This window comes from Pongo abelii, chromosome 3 (genome assembly GCF_028885655.2).
Source record: "Pongo abelii isolate AG06213 chromosome 3, NHGRI_mPonAbe1-v2.0_pri, whole genome shotgun sequence".
Taxonomy (NCBI): domain Eukaryota; kingdom Metazoa; phylum Chordata; class Mammalia; order Primates; family Hominidae; genus Pongo; species Pongo abelii.
The window spans coordinates 102,354,424-102,374,680 of record NC_071988.2 but is presented as its reverse complement, the minus strand read 5'-3'; the positions used below and the strand labels follow the sequence as shown (position 1 = coordinate 102,374,680).

At 36.7% G+C, this 20,257-nt stretch overlaps 1 protein-coding gene across 9 annotated transcripts in view; it reads left to right on the top strand.

Moving 5' to 3' along the window:
• Window positions 1-20,257, top strand: part of PRKG2 (protein kinase cGMP-dependent 2) — a 120,794-nt gene that overhangs the window by 84,300 nt on the left and 16,237 nt on the right. For all 9 annotated transcript variants that reach the window (XM_009240143.4, XM_063723487.1, XM_009240141.3 and 6 more), the window contains 3 exons: window positions 13,262-13,425; window positions 17,962-18,084; window positions 19,480-19,542. In XM_009240143.4, coding sequence (XP_009238418.2) covers window positions 13,262-13,425; window positions 17,962-18,084; window positions 19,480-19,542 — 350 coding nt within the window. The remainder of the gene's footprint in view (window positions 1-13,261; window positions 13,426-17,961; window positions 18,085-19,479; window positions 19,543-20,257) is intronic.

Genomic DNA, 20,257 nt, shown 5'->3' with positions numbered 1-20,257 from the left:
TGAGAGTGGGTATAATGGGAATTAAAATAGAAGGATCAAATTCTTTTTTTGAGAAAATGTTATTTTAAAAGAAGGCTGCAAAAAGGAAACAGAAAATCCAAAAATAATCAAAGAGAAAGCATAAATTAAGGAAATAGAAAAGAGATCCAGTATATGTAAATGGACTCAACTCTCCAGGCAAAAAACTATTGTCAAATACATTTAAAAAATAAAAATTGGCCAGGTGCGATGGCTCAAGCCTGTAATCCCAGCACTTCGGGAGGCCAAGGCGGGTGGATCACGAGGTCAGGAGATCAAGACCATCCTGTCTAACATGGTGAAACCCCGTCTTTACTAAAAATACAAAAAATTAGCCAGGCATGGTGGCAGGCGCCTGTAGTCCCAGCTCCTTGGGAGGGTGAGGCAGGAGAATGGCGTGAACCTGGAAGGCAGAGCTCACAATGAGCCGAGATCATGCCACTGCACTCCAGCCTGGGCGACAAAGCAAGACTCTGTCTCAAAAAAAAAAAAAAAAAAAAATCACCTATGTGATGTTTACGAGAGAGATGCTTAAAATACGAGGATACACAAAAGTTGGAATTAAAAGGGTGGAATTCCTAGAGATAAATGGGGTTACCACATGATCATGAAAGGCCAATTTCACCAAAGTGATATAAAAATCCTAATATTCTATTTACCTAATAAAATCCTTCAAAAATAAAAATAAAAGGAATTTGGCAGATAAGGATATATGAGCAATTGCAGAAATTTTAATATATATTCCTCAGAAATTGGTAGAACATTTAGATCCAAAATCACTAAAGCTTTAGAAGATGTACAAAACACAAATAATACACTTCATCTAATGGGCTTGTAGAATATTGTTCCCGATAGGTGGAGAATACACATTAACAAAATTTGATCATATACTGGGACATTAAGCAAGTTTCATCAAGTAGCAAAAATGGGAATTGACTGGGCTGGCAGCCCAGCCAGAGCTGTTTTAGCTGAGGCTCCTGAGCAGACTGCAGTGGGATAGAGTCTGGAAAGGGTGGCCAAGGGTGAGGTGTGCCCTGTGGCAGTACAACAGGACTTCCATCTGGGTGATGGACACTGTGGGCAGTCCAGTTTTGGATACAATGTCTTAGTGACTTTGGTCTCATTCTGCAAATTCCGATAAGTGGCATTTTCATCCTCCTTCATCAATTCTTGGCAATATCTATGAGGGGTCAGATACCTAAGGGAGGCAAGTAAGGGAAAGTTTGCTTGTCTGTTTGTTTTTTCAGCAGAGGAAAACCAGGGAAAGCCCAGAAAAAAAGGCCTAAATAAGAGGAGAAAAGTCTGGGTTTGGAAGTGTGTCTTTGGAGTCTGTAGTGGTGTGTCCTTTCTTAATAATTATAGATGATGAGTTTGTGGTGAGGGGTTAAGACCTCGTTCTACTCTTATTCCTTAGTCATGATTGAGATTTTCAGTCTGATTTTTTTCCGAAATGAATCTCACCTGGGTTCAAGGTGTTTTTCTCAGAAATCACACTGAGAGGAGATTAAAGAACTAAAGGATCATGAAAACTCTCACATCATTATATCTTACCTGCCCATCCCAGAGTTTCCTATATCTTACTCCACTTTTCAGGCCAAGAAGAGCTGATGAAGGTTAAGAACCTTTCTTCTGGTTGTAGTGAATGAATCGATAACAATATTAAGATTAGGACAATACTTAAAGAATTTAAAAGAAAGCCCACTTTGTTCTCAACCTATGCAGCAGCATTTATATAATAGCTAGCCTTTTTTTGCGATTCTTCAGGAGAAAACTTGGTTTTACTCTAACAAATAATAATCCAATAAATCTCAGCTGCTGCTCATCAATAAATGTCCTATATGAATGTATTGTTAACTCATGTGAGTAATGCACCTCAGCTAAAATTCAGAGCCTGCCCACATGCTTTTGCACAGGATGTGTTAACAGAGCAACTTAATCTTACTTATATTGAGTATAAGAAAATATAGTACAAGACATATTAAATGTTGATATTATTGCCTGATTATCATCTGTCTGCCTGTCTATACTGATAGCCCTATAATGGCAAACTATGCTAGGGTGTTTACTGCTGAAATTAGCATGTTGCTTAGCATATAAGAATGAATGAAACCAAAAGTTATTTGAAAAGATCAATGAAATCAATAAGTCTCTATCCAGATTAACTAAGAAAAAAAGAGTGAAAGAGTAAAGATATAAATTACTAATATCAGAAATTAAAAAGGGCACATGAATTCCATATATTTCATGGATATGGATTCTACATATTCCATGGATATTAAATTGATAATAAAAGAATACTGTAAAGAGCTCTGTGTCTACAAATTTGATAACCTAGATGAAATGGACTAATTCCTTGAAAGACACAGTCTGTCAAAAGTCACACAAGAGGAACAGGGAATCTGAATAGGCCTATATCTATTAAAGAAGTTGAATCAATAATTAATAACCTTCTAGAGCACAAAGAACCAGGCTTAGATGGGTTTACTGTTGAATTCCAGACAACATTTACATAAGAAATTATACTGATTCTCTACCATGTCTTTTAGAAGATGAAGCAGAAGGAATACTCCATAACTGATTTTATGAGGTCATTATTACTCTAATACCAAAAGCAGACATAGACATTCCAGGAAAAAAAAACTACAGACCAATATCTCCCATGAATATAGATGCAGAAGCTCCCAGCAAAATATTGGCAAATAGAATCCAACAATGTATACAAAGGATTATATACCACAGCCAAGTAAAATTTATTCCAGGTATTCAAGACTGGTTCAATATTTGAAAATCAATGAATACAATCCATTACACCAGCAGGCTGAAAAAAAAGCATTATATTATCATATCAATAAATGCTGAAAAGCCATTTGACAAAGTCAAATACTCATCCATGATAAAAACTCTCAGTAAACTAGGAACAGAGGAGAACTTTCTCAACATGATAAAGAATATCTGCAAAAAGCCTACAGCTCACATCATACTTAATGGAGAGAAACCAGAAACTTTTCCACTAAGATCAGGAATAAGGCACTTACTCTCTTACCACTCCTTTTCAATATCACACTGGAAGTCCTAGTTAATGCAGCAAGACAAGGAAATACAGGGTATATGGATTTGGAAGAAAGAAATAAAAGTCTTTGCTCACAGATGATATGATTATCTATGTAGAAAATCTTAAAGAATCAACAACAACAACAAATCTCATGGAATTAAAAAGCACTTACAGCAAGGTTGCAGGATACAAGGCTAACATGCAAAAATCAATCACTTTCCTGTACACTAGCAATGAACAAGTAGAATTTGAAGTTAAAAACACTATACCATTTACATTAGTACTCACAAAAATGAAATTGGTTTAAATATAACAAAATATATGTAAGATCTATGAGGAAAACTACAAAATTTTGATGAAAGAAATAAAAAAAAAACTAAAATAAATGGAGAGTATTATACATGTTCATGGATTGAAAGACTCAGTATTGTTAAAAGAAAAACTTCAGCCGAATTAAATGTAAAGGAATTTAATTGATCAATGAGTGATTCATGAATTGGGCAGCCCCAGAATCACAGCAGATTCAGGGAGACTCCAGGGGTGCCTCATGGTCAGAACAAATGTACAGACAAAAAAAGGGAAGTGACATACAGAAATCGGAAGATACAGAAACAGCTAGATTAGTTACATGTTGGTGTTTTCCTTATTTGAACACGGTTCAAACATTCAGCAGTGTATGAGTAGTTGAAGTATGGCTTCTGGGATTGGCTAAGACTCAGCTATTGTTACAGGTGCATACTCCTAAGTTAGGTTTTCAATCTCGTCTACCTACTAGGTTAGGTTGCAGTTAGTCCACAAGGACTCAAATATAGAAATATGGAGTCCTTCTCAGGCCATATTTAGTTCTCTTTGACAGTATCCTTAAGATGTCAGTTCTTCCCAACTTGATCTATAAATTCAATTCAATTTCTTTGGGAGGCCACGAGGTCAGGAGATCGAGACCATCCTGGCTAACACGGTGAAACCTTGTCTCTCCTAAAAATACAAAAAATTAGCCGGGCATGGCAGCAGGCATCTGTAGTCCCAGCTACTCGGGAGGCTGAGGCAGGAGAATGGCATGAACCCGGGAGGTGAAGCTTGCAGCGAGACGAGATCTCACCACTGCACTCCAGCCTGGGCGACAGAGCGAGACTCTGTCAAAAAAAAAAAAAAAAAAAAAATTCAATTCAATTTCAATCAAAATCTCAGCAGGTTATTTTGTGTACAGAGAGAAACTCATTCTAAAGTTTATATGTGGAGGCAAGAGTCCCAGAATAGCCAATGTAACATTGAAGGAAAACAAAGTTGGAGGACTGACACTTCCCAATGTTAAGACATACTATAAAGCTACCATACTGAAGACAGTGTGGAATTGACAAAAGGAAAGACAAATAGATCAATGGAACAAAATATAGAGCCCAGAAATAGATCCATGTAAACATAGTCGATTGATGTTTGACAAATAAGCAAAGCAATGCATGGAGCAAAGATAGTCTTTTCAACAAATACTGCTGGAACAATGAGACATCCAGATGCTAAAAAGTAAATCTAGATACAGGCCATGTACCCTTCATGAAAATTAACTCAAAATGGATCAAAGACTAAAATGTATAATGCAAAACAATAAAACTCCTAGAAGATAACATAGGAGGAAATCTAGAGGACTTTGAATATGGCAATGACTTTTTAGATACAACACCAAAGGCATGATCCATGAGAGAAATAATTGATAAACTGGACTTCATTAAAATTAAAAGCTTCTTGGCTGGGCCCAGTGGCACATACGTGTAATCCTAGCACTTTGAGAAGCCTAGGTGAGTGGATCACTTGAGCTCAGGAGTTCGAGAGCAGCCTGCGCAACATGGTGAAACCCCATCTCTACGAAAAACACAAAAATTAGCTGGGCGTGGTGGCTCACACCTGTAGCCCCAGCTACTTGGGAGGCTGAGGTAGGAGGATTGCCTGAGACCAGGAGGTTGCGGCTGAGTCGAGCAGAGATCATGCCACTGTACTCCAGCCTGGGTGACAGAGTGAGACCCTGTCTCAAAACAAACAAACAAACAAACAAAACAAACAAACAAAAACTTCTGCTATGTGAAAGGCTTTCAAGAGAATTAGAAGACAAGCCACTGATGGGGAGAAAATATTTGTAAAAAACATACTTCATTAAAGGATTGTTATAAAAATATATAAAGTGCTTTAAACCATAAGAGAACAAACAACTTGATTAAATAATGGGCAAAAGACCTGAAGACACCTCACCACAGAAGATATATAGATCTCAAATAAGCATATGAAAGATGTTCAAAATAATAAGTCTTTAGGGGATTGCAAATTAAAGTAATGAGATATCACTACACACCTATTAGAGTGGCACCTATTAAATTCTAGAACACTGGCAACACCAAACGCTGATGGGAATGCAAATGGTACAGCCACTTTGATAGGCAGTTTGGAGGTTTCTTGCATAACTACTCATACCTTTACCATATGATCCAAAAATCACGTTTCTTGATATTCATGGAAAGCAGTTGAAAACTTCTGTTTACACAAAAAACTATACAGAGAAGTTTATAGCAGCTTTAATCATAACTGCCAAAACTTGGAAGCAGCCACAGTATCCTTCAGTAGGTGAATGGGTAAACAGTGCTAAATACAGACAATGGAGTATTTTTCAGTGCTAAAAAGAAATGAGTTATCAAGCCATGAAAAGACATGAAAAAACAAAATGCATATCATTAAGTGAAAGAAGCCAGTCCACAAAGGTTACATACTTCATTATTCAAACTAAATGACATTTTGTAAAAGGCAAAACTATTGGAGACAGCAAAAAGATTAGTGGTTGGTGGGGTTTGGGGCAGGGGAGAAGAAATGAATAGGCAGGACACAGGATTTTTAGGGCAGTGAAAATACTCTGTGTGATACTGTAACGGTGGATACCTGTCATTATACATGTGTCCAAATCCATAAAATATGCAACACCAAGAGTGATTCTTTATGTAACAGGTGGACTTTGGGTGTTCATGATGTATCAATATAGGTTCATCAGTTGTAACAAGTGTTTCACTCTGGTGAGGGATGTTGATAATTGGGAAAGCTATTTATATATGGGAGCAGGAATTATGCAGGAAATCTCTGTGTCATTCCTTTCAGATTCACTGATTGCTCTAAAAAAGTGAAGTCTTAAAAATTTTACTATATCACCACTTTACCAGATTAAATGAGAAAAACATTATATAACTACCTTAATAGATGCTGAGAAAATTTTAACATATTATTACATTCAGTTATGCTAAAATATCTTAGCAAACTAAGATATTTTATCTTAGGTTATTAATAAGGATAATAATTTTATTAACCTAATGAATGATACCTTACAAAATTTAGGGCAAACACTGTACATAATTATGAAACATTAGAAGTATACCACTGACTCTCAAAAGTCAGTGGTATAAGCACTTCTCCTATTTGGTATTTTACAGGAGGTCCCAATGCAGCAAACTATGAATAAAATTAGAAGATGGATTGAAAAGTAAATGATAAAACTTTCCAGGTGATATGATTAAATCTATGGAAATCCAAATGTAACAAGAGGCCAGGCACAGTGCCTGTAATCCCAGTACTTTGGGACACCTGAGGAGGGAGGATTGCTTGAGTTCAGGAGTTTGAGACCAGCCTGGGCAACATGGTGAAACCTCATCTGTACAGAAAATATGAAAATTAGCTGGATGTAGTTGTGCACGCCTGTAGTTTTGCTTACTTGGGAGGCTGAGATGGGAGGATTGCTTGAGCCCAGGAGGTTGAGGCTGCAGTGAGCCAAGATCATGCCACTGCACTCCAGCCTGGGTGACTGAGTGAGACCCTGTCTCAAAAAAAAAAAAAAAAAAAAGTAACAACAGGGTAAATAGATAACCTATGGATGGGAGAAAATTTTTGCAAACTAAGCATCTGACACAAGTCTAACATCCAGGATCTATAAGAAACTTAAACAAATTAACAAGAAAAAAAACCAAACAATCCCATTTAAAAATTGGTAAGGGACATGAACAGAAACATCTCAAAAGAAGACATACATGTGGCAAACAAGCATATGAAAAAAATGTTCAACATCACTAATCATGGGAGAAGTGCAAATAAAAACCACAGTGAGATACTATCTCACACAAGTCAAAATGGCTAACATTACAAAATCAAAAAATAACAGATACTGGCAAGGTTGCAGAGAAAAGAGAACACTTATACCGCTGAGGGGATTGTAAATTAGTTCAGCTATTGTCGAAAGAAGGGTGGCAATTTCTCAAAGAACTTAAAATTACCATGCAACCCAACAGTCTCATTATTGGATATATACCCAAAGGTATATAAATCATTCTACCATAAAGACACATGCACACATATGTTCATTACAGCACTATTCACCATAGCAAAAACATGGAATCAACCTAAATCCCCATCAACAGTAAAGAAAATGTTGCACATATATAACATGGAATACTACACAGCCATAAAAAATAATGAAATCATGTGCTTTGCAGCAACATGGTTGGAGCTGGAGTCCATTATTCTAAAAGAACTAACACAGGAACAGAAAACCAAATACTGCATGTTCTCACTTATAAGTGGGAGCTAAACATTGAGTACATATGGACACAAAGAAGGGAATAATAGACACCAGGACCTACTTGAGGGTGGAGGATAACAGGAGGGAGAAGATCAAAAAACTACCTATCAGGTACTATGCTTATTACCTGGATGATGAGATAATCTGTACACCAAACCCCCGTGACACAAAATTTACTTATATAACAAACCCATGGACCTTTTTTTTACTTTTAATAAAAGTTAAAAAAAAAGAATCAACTAGAGAGTTTAGTATAGTTGTGGGTGTAAAATTAATAACACAATAACTTAGTGTATTTTTAAATACCAGAAACATAGTTGATACATAGGCATAAAAATATCATTTACAAAAAGCATGGAAATATGTATCTAGAGCTAATTGTAACAAAAGTGTATAAGAGCTTTATTGAGAAACAAAAATTTATGGAAAGATGTTTAAAAGACCTAAATTAATAGGTAGTATGGCTTTTTCTCTCTTCTGGGTACAGAGCTAGACAGTATATCTCAGACTTCTTTCTGATTAATTGTGACCTTGTGGCATAGTTCTAGATAGTGAAATGTGAGCAAAAGTGACGTTTACCACTATCAGACCTGAACTGTAAAAATTGTTTGCAGCTGATCTTTATGCACTCTTTCTGGCTTGTTAATGAACATAGCCAATTGGAAGTTGACAGAACCCTAAAATGGAAGAAACCTGCATTTCTGAATCACTCCTCAGCTATAGATTAAATACACTTCCAATGGAAATTCCAGAAGAACTTTTTGTGAAGCTTGGCAAACTGATTCTAAAACTTACGTAGAGTAACCAAGGGCCAAAAATAGCCAAGACATTTCTGAAGATAAACGAGGAGAACAGTGTGGAAATAAATTGCTCCCTCAGATATGAGAACTAATTATAATGCTATAGCTCAAACTAATTATTAGCGGAGGAAAGGCAAGTTAAGACCACAGTGATTTTATACTCACAGGTGGCAAAAAATAAAAAGTTTATATTACTAAATGATGGTGAAGATGTAGAGCAGTCAGAACTCTTATACAAAGGGGTGGCAATATCATACAATCCCTTTGGAAAATAATTTGAAAATATCTAGTAAAGTTGAAGAAACCATGTCTTTGACCCAGCATTTTTACTCTTGTATACATTTCTACTGCGTAACCTAGAAAATGATGTTAATAGAAGCATTTTTGCAATAATACACGATTGGAAATAACACATATGTCCGTCAACAGCAAAATGGACAAAAAATCGTGCTATGTTAATCCAATGGTGTTATAATACAGCAGTGAAAATAATGGACTATATAGGGTATAGATTAAATTGACAAATATAATTTTTCAGTAAAAAAGACCATTTGCCCAAGATCAAATATAAGATTTATCTAAAATAAAAAAAACTATAAAGTATTTAAGGATATTAGATATGTGGATAAATTAGAAATCAATGCAAGCAAATGATGAACACAAAAGTCAGGGTAGTGGGACTTTTGGGCAATGAGCAAGAGGCCACTGGGAGGAAGACAGAAGGCTTCTGTGTTGGTTCTGTTTAGTTACTAAACTTGGTAGGTGCAGGGGTGTTTTTATTCTCATGCTTTATAGCTTGTTTATATGTCACATTATTTTATATGTATCAATTATTTTTTAAATTGAAAATTAAAAATAATCACCAACTCGAACCATATTTTTATTGCCAGACCATTATTAGCCAGACCATTATTAGCTGTACTTGACAGTTAAGTTTCTCTCACCAATGTACTTAACACATGCTGTTGCTTCTCACTTAAACACCTTTCACTTCCTCATCAATTTATATAAGAAGAAGGTTCCCTGTGAACCTGGTTCAAATTTTACTATAGACAAGTATCCATGACCTTCCTAAACCTCATTATATCTTACTAAAACTGACATTAATGATTATCTCTTCATTCAATTCTTTTTTTTTTCACCAAACACAGGTTGAACATCTGTGTTGCAAATGCTATAGGGGTACAAAATGTATAGGATACATTGCCTTTTCAAAGGAGCTAGATTTATTCACAACAAGACACCACTGGCACCAGGGATGTAATTCTGGAATATAAAAAGTGTTACAGAACCTCATAGGAGAAAGGAATTGGTTCTGTAAATTCAAGTAAGACTTCAAATAAGTGGTGGCATATGAGATGAGCCTCAAAAAGTATTTCCTGTTTGTCCTGGGGTATGCAAGTCTTCCCTTCATCTCGTCCACCTTCTACTAAATACTCTTAGGTATTTCAGCTGAATCTGTACATCAAACATAGAGTGGGTCATTACTTGGAAAGACTCATTCATCTCGTATCTTTGCCTCTTTCACTTTCACTTCCACTCAATCGAAACCATCCATTGTTGCCTCTTTTAGTGGATGGACGTTAGTAGCAGAAAGACATTAAATCAACTTTGGTTGTTGGTGGACAGGATAAACAGATTCCATTTTACCCTTGTCTAGACTTGGGTAAAGGAAGTACACTAAAAATGCCACATAAATATTTTTTTGGAATGGCATGTCACCATGAATCATCTGGTTTAATTAGACTGGTCATTTTGTGTCCATTTATATGTGACCAAGAGAACCAATATCTGACAAATTTACTGACCCAGAGAGAAACTTCTGGGAAAGAGTTCATACTTACTGGATACCAGCTCCAGCAAGCCACAATGCAAATTTTTCTATTTCTGAATGATGCAATCATCAGTGCAGATTTAGAATCATTTTAAAACCTTCTAGTTTATTAAAATCTTTGGAGATGATGTTTTCAGCATGATGTACGCAATCGTTAATAATGAGAATTTAATAGAGACAAGGGCAAACCTGTGTACAACTTCCTCAGGTACCCATCTTGAAACCTCAGTTTTGCTAGTAGAATGTGAAAAAAAAAAAGGGGGGGGTGCTCTTCTTGAAACCTGAGTTTTGTTAGTAGAATTTGAAAAAAAAAAGGGGGGTGTCTATTTTCTTGTCTCCTAGATTGATCCCTTTAAAACATGTCAGGCCATTCCGTACCCCTTCTGTTAATCTTACTGTGATTTCTTAGAAAAGAAAAAAATCTGAAGTTATTTCTGTGGTTTACAAACCCACAATGCTCTCACTTCCTGCCTCTCTTCCCCTCATCCATTTTTGCCCAGCCACGCTGGCCTTCTTGCCAGTTCTTGATCCTGCCATGCACAATTCCATCTCAGGCCTTTTCACTGGCTCTTCCTTTTGGCGGCATGACTGCTGCTCGGTTACTTACAGAGCTCTCTTACTTATCCCACTGAGATTTCTACTCAAATCTGCTCAGATGCTACCTCCTCAGTGAGTCTTTTTGGTTTATAGTGGTACTCAATAAATATTCATTGAGTTATTTATTAACTTTCTGTTGTCTAGAAGAGCTGGGGTAAAAAAAGACTGAGACTTTCTGGTAGTATCCATGGTGGTACAAGACAGACATAGCATGATTATTATAGAAAATATACAAAACTTGATGTAGAAGATTTGGGGCCTTCTATATTAGGCACTTGTTTTAAATAGGTCTGAGTGTCCAGTTTCCGCTGACAAAATGGATTAGACCAAAGTTGATATGATCAAAGGAGATAAAGAAAGTGATACATTTATATAAATCTTGAAATTTTAATATAAGTATTGCCATCTCTTTAGGCCAATATGCAAATATTACAAAAGCTAAACCAGCAATTCAAATGGAAATATCCCACTTTCAGAGCTAGAGAAATTCTCCTAAGTAGCTAGTAAGCTTCCAGTGATCCTTATGAGGAAAACTTAAATGCAGTTAAAAAAGAAATGAGTCAAAAGTCTGTTATAAACCAACAAAACAGAATATTTTCATATATGTGTGCATACAAATGCAGTTATAAACATTACTTTCTTGCCTTTTAAATTTCGGTCTTTATAAAATTAGCTACGATTTTCATATTGGTTCTTTCTCTGAGGAATACGTTGATGTGCTAGTCTCAGCTGGTTACAAATTTTAATTTTGTAATATTCCCAACCACACAATAGGTATAATCACTGTGAGTCATTCTGTGTGGACGAAAAAAATCAGCAAAGCCCACTTCAAATTAGATTGTTTAAATTCCTTTTTTCCAATAGGAAAATCCTTGCTGTTGTGTGATAAATACTAAAAGCAATCAGTAAAATGGTAAATTTCTAAGGAGTTTATTTAAGGTAAATTAAGATTTTAAATACCAATATTTGAATAAAAAAATAGGGGCTGGATTTTACAGTTCAATGACATACTTTTTTTAGATGAGGGCTTATTTTGATATGTGAACCTTGTTTATTTATTTTTTTAGCCAAGATTGTTGCTGTATTATTGAGAAGGGCTATGTGAAATGTGAAATGCTGAAGCCCAGAAACAATTTGTGACTGTTTGTTTGAGGAAGGTGGAGGATAGTTTTATTAGAATAATATCTGTATATATTGGAGATGAAAAGTATTTGCTAAATACCCCTGTGAAAGAAAACCAACTGTGTGTTTTGCAGGGAAGGATTTCAATCATATACACTGCTTCTATTCAATGAGGCGCCCTTCTGTAGCTCCAGCTTTTTTTCTGTCTATTCTGTGCACGGAGTTCTTTGAATAGGGCCTCAGAGAAGAGGAAAGGTCTATTTTGTGAAAACAGAGGATGGTAGCACTGATTCATTACCCTGGGAGAGTTCCTAATCCTCAGTCAGGGCCAAGCTCAGATGTCACTTGCTAATAACATCTTCCCCAACCATCATCTCCCTAATATTCTCGACATATATGATTTTTGCCCTATGAGTTTATACTTTGTTCAATTATATCATGTATAACATGATACAATATTAATCATGTATGTGTACATTTTGCTAATGCACTGAACGTCTCAGAGTTAACTCTATCTATAGGCCTAGCACACAGCCTGACCTTGACTGGGTGCTGAATGTATGTTTTCCGAATAAATAAGTTAATGTAGATGCTACCCACCACTTGCCTTCCTGAGAGAGACAAAAAGTGTATAGAGCCCAGAAAGTTGGCATGATATTACCCTGACTTTGCTTTTGACTGCCAAAATGTGTACGGTGCAGACATTGTGTATAATGGTTTTCAAAGACTGTCCAGAGTTTTAAGCCCCCCTTCTCGGCATTAGTCCATTTCCCAAACTCTCAATTTTGTTATTATTTTCACATTCATGATGGAGCTTTACTTGCACAGGTGTCCATCATTTCTTCCTTGTCTCTTCTTCCCAAATAATACCACTTTTGAATTAAACATGTGTTTAGTCCTGCTTGCCCTGAGCTTCAAAGTTGTTGTTGTGGCTCCCCTTTGCTAAGCCATTCCTCCATATCCTCTAGGGTCGTGGGCAGAGAGGTATGTGCATGGAACTTTCCGTAGTGCAACTAGATACACACCTGACCCTGCAAAGGAATACACGAGGTGGTCTCTTTGTCTCTCTCTCTCTCTGTGTGTGTGTGTGTGTGTGTGTGTGTGTGTGTATGTGTGTGTGTGCATGGTATAAAAAGAAGGGTGGGGTGTAGAAAGCAGATTTCAGAGGTAAGAGGGAGGCTTAAAGAGGAGCATGAGTTTTATGGTTTCTGCACAATTTATTTGCTGTTCTTTACCAGGTTGACTTTGGATTTGCGAAGAAAATAGGGTCTGGACAGAAAACATGGACATTCTGTGGGACTCCAGAATATGTAGCTCCTGAAGTCATTCTCAACAAGGGACATGACTTCAGTGTGGATTTCTGGTCACTGGGAATTCTAGTGTATGAGCTCCTAACGGGCAAGTATGTACCTTCAAGTTTTATGCAGCCACCTCTTCAGAGAAATGCAAAAATAACCTAACTACTGATAAAGTGTATATACTTTAAGAGTGTAACATTTTGAAAATGTTTTCGATTAAGTATGATACCTTTTTCTCATGACATTGTTTCACATACAATGAACTTGCTGGTTTATAACATAAATAAAAGATTCAGGAAGGCAAAGGAAAGAAATATAGAATTGCTGTGGTTTACCTAATGTGGCAAGACCTATTACTGTAGACAACAAATTAAGTATGAAGGCTTTAATAATTCAGCATAATAATAAGAGAAGGAATGAAAGTTGTGGGCTGTGTTATTATTTCCTCTTTTTTGTGTAATGGAGAAAACAGCAATCTGAGTTCAGTTAAATCCATTGATCAATTAAACTGAAATTATCCATCTTCCCAACATATCATTAACCAGAAATGCTAGAACAAAGCCCCATTTCTGGATTTAAATTTTAATCCTCTTGTCAGCTGCTTTCTAGAGGTGCTAATGAACAGAGACAAGACACTGCAGGGGTTTTAGCAGTGAAAATTGAATTGTCATTCCCAAAGAGATTAAAGGACTGTATTAATGAATCTAGGATCTCAAATATTTAAATTCACATACACACATTACACACCTATGCAAACACACATACACAGGCTATATGTGATATTACCTCACATTTGTAAAGTACTTTACATTTTACAAAGCACTTACATGTGTATTATATAGTTTAGTTTTCACAAACTTGTGTGGAAGATAAGTCAGGAATTTTTATTATGATTATTTTATGATTGACATTTTCATTATGATTATTTTATGATTTACATTTTATAGATTAGAAAACCAGGTGAGAGAGCTACCTGTCCAAGATCAGTAACATAATACTAGATCTTCTGACTAAATGTGATGCACCTTCCTTCTATATGTGTTTATGATACAATGCATGGGCATACACACACAGAATTCAAATCAATTTTCTTTCTGGTTTTCTAGCTCCATTTCTGGTTAACTGATTTGATCATCCCTATAACCCTTTATAACCAAATATTCTCTGTCTTAATTTCAGAGAGGATTTGCATCTGGAATGATTTAAGAAATACTAGAACGAGTCTATTGGTGAAGATACAAGTCTTAACACATACTTTACGAAAAGAGTTTCATAGAATCTTCTTGAACTTTTTACACTACAAATTTCAGTGTTAGACTGTCTGTGGCTACATTTTACACCTTTGTCCGCATGCATTGAGAAAACAAATATGAAAGACCATTTTATATTGTCTGTAATTATTTTCAAATATTCATTGCTTAAGATTCTGAAGGAAGGAAAAGAAAATATTCAGTCATTCAGAGAAAAGTTGTTTAAGGGCTTGGGCACAACGAATTCTGTTTCAAACATTTGTTTCTCTGAGAAATTTGTCAGCTGCATTTGTAAGAGATACATGCTGGCTTCTGTAGGTAATCAGATAGGTATCTCAGTTTTCACCAGCTGGAATAACATATTAGAAGGAGTAGGTCATAAAGAAGTTGAGAAATTGTTTTGTTTTGTTTGTTGAGACACGGTGTCACTCTATCACCCAGGTTGCAATGAAGTGGTGTGATCACTGGTCACTGCAGCCTCCACCTTCTGGGCTCAAGCAATCCTCTTACTTCAGCCTCCAGAGTAGATGGGACTACAGGCACATGCCACCATGCCCAGCTAATTTTTAAAATTTTTTTGCAGAAATGGAATCTTACTGTGTTACCAAGGCTGGGCTCAAGCTCCTGGGATCAAGCAGTGCATTCATCTCAGCTTCCAAAAGTGCTGAGATTACAAGTGTGAGCCATCACACTAGGCCAAGAAATTGTTTTTGTAACAATTGTTTTGTTTGACCTGTAAATGATTTTCTGGGTAGGGCATGAGAAAGGTTAACTTTAAATGCCCTGAACTCCAGAGCATAGGAGGGAAATGAAAATTAAACAAAACAAAACAAAACAAAAAAACAAAACCAATAGTGTAAATATATAAATAAGTTGAATATATCATAACAATGTTTTTGGTTTCCTGCCTCATTTTCTTTACAAGTGAAATATAGTTTAGTAAAAAGTTGGTACACTGACTGTCTCACTTATTACCTAGAGAGGGAAAGCTCAGTAACACAAGGTCTCCAGTATGACTAATATATAGCAAAGTAGTTCATGAAAGTCATCTTTAATTTTCAAAAATTAAATGGCATAATAGAATAAATATGAAAGTGTTTTTATTATTTATTTATTTTTGAGATGGGGTCTTGCTCTGTTGCCCAGGCTGGACTGCAGTGAGGCAATCTCAGCTCACTGCAACCTCTGCCTCCCGAGTTCAAGCGATTCTCCTGCCTCAGCTTCCTAAGTAGCTGGGATTATAGGTGCCTGCCACTATGCCCAGCTAATTTTTGTATTTTTAGTAGAGACAGGGTTTTGTCATGTTGGCCAGGCTGGTCTTGAACTTCTAACCTCAGGTAATCTTCCTGCCTCGTCCTCTCAAAGTGCTAGGATTACAGGCATGAGCCACCATGCCCGGCCTCGAAAGTGTTTTTGAAAGCAAAGTATATGAGTTAAAATGTTATCCAAATTCAGTGGCCAATTCTCAGTCTTTGTTTACCGATCTTAGCAGTACTTTTTAAAAAATACTCTCGGGTGGGTGTTGTGACTCATGCCTGTAATCCCAGCACTTTGGGAGGCTGAGGCGGGCGGATCATGAGGTCAAGAAATTGAGGCCATCCTGGCCAACATGGTGAAACTCCGTCTCCACTAAAAATACAAAAATTAGCTGGGCTTAGTGGTGTGCACTTGTAGTCCCAGCTACTTGGGAGGCTGAGGCAGGAGAATCGCTTGAACCCGGGAGGTGGAGGTTGCAGTGAGCCAAGATTGCACCACTGTACTCCAGCCTGATGACAGAGTGAGACTCCCTCTAAAATAAATAAATAAATAAATAATAAAAAAATACTCTCTTCACTTGGCTTCTAGAATTTTCTTCTCTATTCTTTTCCCACATTGGTGGCTCCTTCTCAGTCTCCATTGCTAGATTCTTTTCCTCTTCCTACCTCTCAACATTGGACCGATTCAGTTCTTGACCTCTATTCTCTCTTTTCTACCCACTCACTCTCTTGATGATACCATCAATTCTCATGGCCATCAATACTGTCTGATCAATCCCCAAGTCACACTTTCAGCCTTAACCCCTTTCCTAAATGCCTATGTCATAAATCCACCTTCCTGCTTAGCATTTCCATTTGGATGTTTAAAACGTAACTCTTGATTCCCTTCCCCATAACCTGCTCTGCACACCACCCCAACTCCGTCTTTCTCCTCTTAGGAAATAACTGCAACAAGGCCAAAACACTTTAGCATAATTCTTGAATTCTTTGTTTCTCCCACATGCCTTATTCACCCCATTAGCAAACCTTGATGGCTTTACTATGTGTCTTAGTCAGCTTGGGCTGCTATAGCAAAATACTATAAACTGGGTGGCTTAAGCAGCAAACATTTATTTTTCACAGCTGCAGGTTGGAAGTCCCAGATCAGGTTACCAGGATGGTTGGGTTATGGTGAGCATCCTAATCTGAGTTACTGCTGACTTCTCCTTGTATCCTCACATGGCCGAAAGCCAGGCAACTAGCTCCCTAGCTTTTCCTTAGAGTGGCACCAGTCCCATTCATGAGGGCTTCACCCTTCTGATTTAATTACCTCCCACAGGCCTCACCTCCAAATACTATCACATTGGGATTAGGGTTTCAACAAATGAATTTGGAGGAACACAGACATTCAGCCTATTGCACAGTCTAAGTAGATCTATAATCCAGCCATATCTCACTACTTTCAGCATTACTATCCTAGGCAAGGTTACTGGGGCTCCTTGCCCCTGACTTTCTCACTATCACCATCATAGTTTATCTCCACACATTAGGAAAACCTTACTCTGGCTGCTGTAATTTAGATCATCCTGCTCAGAATGTATCCCCAGGTCCTTCCGATAGCCCACTTCATTTATGCGATGTTGTCCTCATCTATGTACTCCCCTCTTGCTTCCTCACTCCACACTGCCCACTTCACTATGCAAGACCACCCAGGCCCACTCCTGACTCATGGCCTTTGTGCTTCCTGTCTTAGAACCATCTGCCACAGGTAGTGGTGCGGTGCATTCACTTCCTTCCCTCGCTTTATTCATACGTCTGCTCAACTGTCAGCTTATGAGAGGCTTTTCTTATTTACTCTATCTCAAAAAATCACACCTTCTGTGTCCCTTTATTATTTTCAGTGACTATCGACACATGACCAATTACCTGTGTGTGTGTGTGTGTGTGTGTGTGTGTGTGTGTTTATTGTGTGCTAAGCAATATTAAATTAGTGAGATGATTTTCTAGGATATATCTAAATTTGTTGTAAAACAACCGAGACAGAGAGAGGAAGAAATGAAAGAAGGGAGGGAAGGAAAGAAGGAAGAAAGAAAATTCATTCCAAATGTGATCTCAGACCCTGTTATTAATGTGTCCTGTCCTGGATTTTCTCTAGCCCACCCTTTTCTGGGGTTGACCAAATGATGACCTACAATTTGATTCTCAAAGGAATTGAAAAAATGGATTTTCCCAGGAAGATAACACGACGACCTGAGGATTTGATTCGGAGGCTTTGCAGGTGAGAATGACAGTCAGTAACCCCTTGTCTTGAAGAAAGTCTAAAGGCTTCAGTTTCTGTTTCTACACATTTTAAAATTAGGTGCATATTTACCTTTTGTGCTGTTTTTATATAGGCAAATTATATTTAAAGAAAGTCATTTTCTGTTTTGCAGTGTAGGGAGTTTTAGTTGACCTCACATTACAGAATCACAGTACCTACTTATAAAGTAGTTTAAAAAAAGATCTAAATTTTTCAGACAACCTTTGGGTATCATCTTTATCTGTTATAGAGCAAAATAAACCACAAACCTTAGGCTAAAAAAGGAGTAATTTACTATTTCAGCAATTAAAAAGAATGAAGTCATATCATTTTCAGCAACATGGAAGGAACTGAAGATCATTATCTTAAGTGAAATAAGCCAGACACAAAAAGACAAATATTCAATGTTCTTGTTTCTATGTAAGAGCTAAAAAATTTGAACACATGGAGATAGAAAACGGAAATGTAGATATCAGGGACTCGGAAGGGAGAGGGGAGGCTGAAGGGAAGTGGGTTAAATATGTAATTATACAGTAAGATAAAAGGAATAAATTCAATGTTCAAAGAGGACAATCGAATACTTAACAAAAATGTATTGTACTCAGGCAACGGGCATCCTTAATACCCTGAGCTGATCACTAGGCTTTATGTATGCATTACGAATTTTCTCATGTGCCACATAAATTTTCACAAAATTAAAAAGGAGTAATTTATTTATAATAATCTTGTTATTTTGAAAGAAAATTAGTCGTTATAATGAAGTGTTATTATATGACCTTTTACCATTTTCATTTTTTAAAAAGTGCTCCTCTGTTCTTATTTTAAATTACCCCAATTTCTACTTACCATTAAAAATAATTTATCAGAGAATAGGAGACTTCTGGATTTTTTTTTTTGTTCAAAATTCATTTTGCTGTTTTTTTCCTATTTGAACTTTTTAAAAAGCATTAAAATTTAGTAAATTTAGAACTAAAAACCTAGCTATGGGTTGCCAGTATGAATTCCTGCATGCTTCTAAGATTTCAGCTTAGATGTAAATGATTCTCTAAAGCTTGCCCTGCTTTTCTCAGCACAGTTGGCAAGATAGTGCCTGCTTGTTCGTTAAAGTATTTATTCATACCTTATACACACACATATATATATATACACTCCAAAGTCTAATTTAACTGTGGCTCCTCCAGGGAGGAGGTCATGTCTTTTCACCTCCCTAAACTCAGATGTCTGGTCTACAGTAGCAACTTCATGCATGTTTTTAATGAATTAATTAATTAATTAATTAACAAATAGATGTTAAGTTTTAATTTAAAATTTTCTGAATTATAATTATTATAAATATAATTATTATAAATTGCCTTTTACAAATTATTATTTTAGGCAAAATCCAACAGAAAGGCTGGGAAATCTGAAGAATGGAATAAATGACATTAAGAAACACAGGTACATAATTATTTCTTTGCCCCGAAAAATATAGAAATTTAGAGAACAATGTGGTACTTGCAAAAGCTTCTCTCAGGAGGCCACAAAGGTCCCTTTCCAGACTTTCAATTTTTTCTTTATGGTGCTTTGCTTTTTATCTGTGTTTTAGTAGATGTAGTTATAATAATCAATCTCAAAGTGATTTGTCTCATGCTGGAAATTCATATCAAGAATGACCGAAGTTACAAAAGAAGTTACAAAATCACGTCTTCAAGTCATAGCAAATTAACTTTTTATCCACTTCTGTCTTTATTATTCTTTTTATTATTATTATTATTATTTTTGACAGAGTCTCACCCTGTTGCCCAGGCTGGAGTGCAATGCCACGATCTTGGCTCATTGCAACCTCCACCTCCTGGGTTCAAATGACTCTCCTGCCCCAGCCTCCCGAGGAGCTGGGATTACAGGCGCCTGCCACCACACCCAGCTGATTTTTGTATTTTTAGTAGAGACAGGGTTTCACCATGTTGGCCAGGCTGGTCTCAAACTCCTGACCTCGTGATCCATCTGCCTCAGCCTCCCAAAGTGCTGGGATTATAGGCATGAGCCACCATGCCTGATCCTAGTATATATTTTTATTGATCTATACTAGCTGTACATATTTATTATACTTTGAAATATCAACTTGGAATCTGTGAAGGAATTACATTCTAATTTGGGCATTTAACTTGTAAGT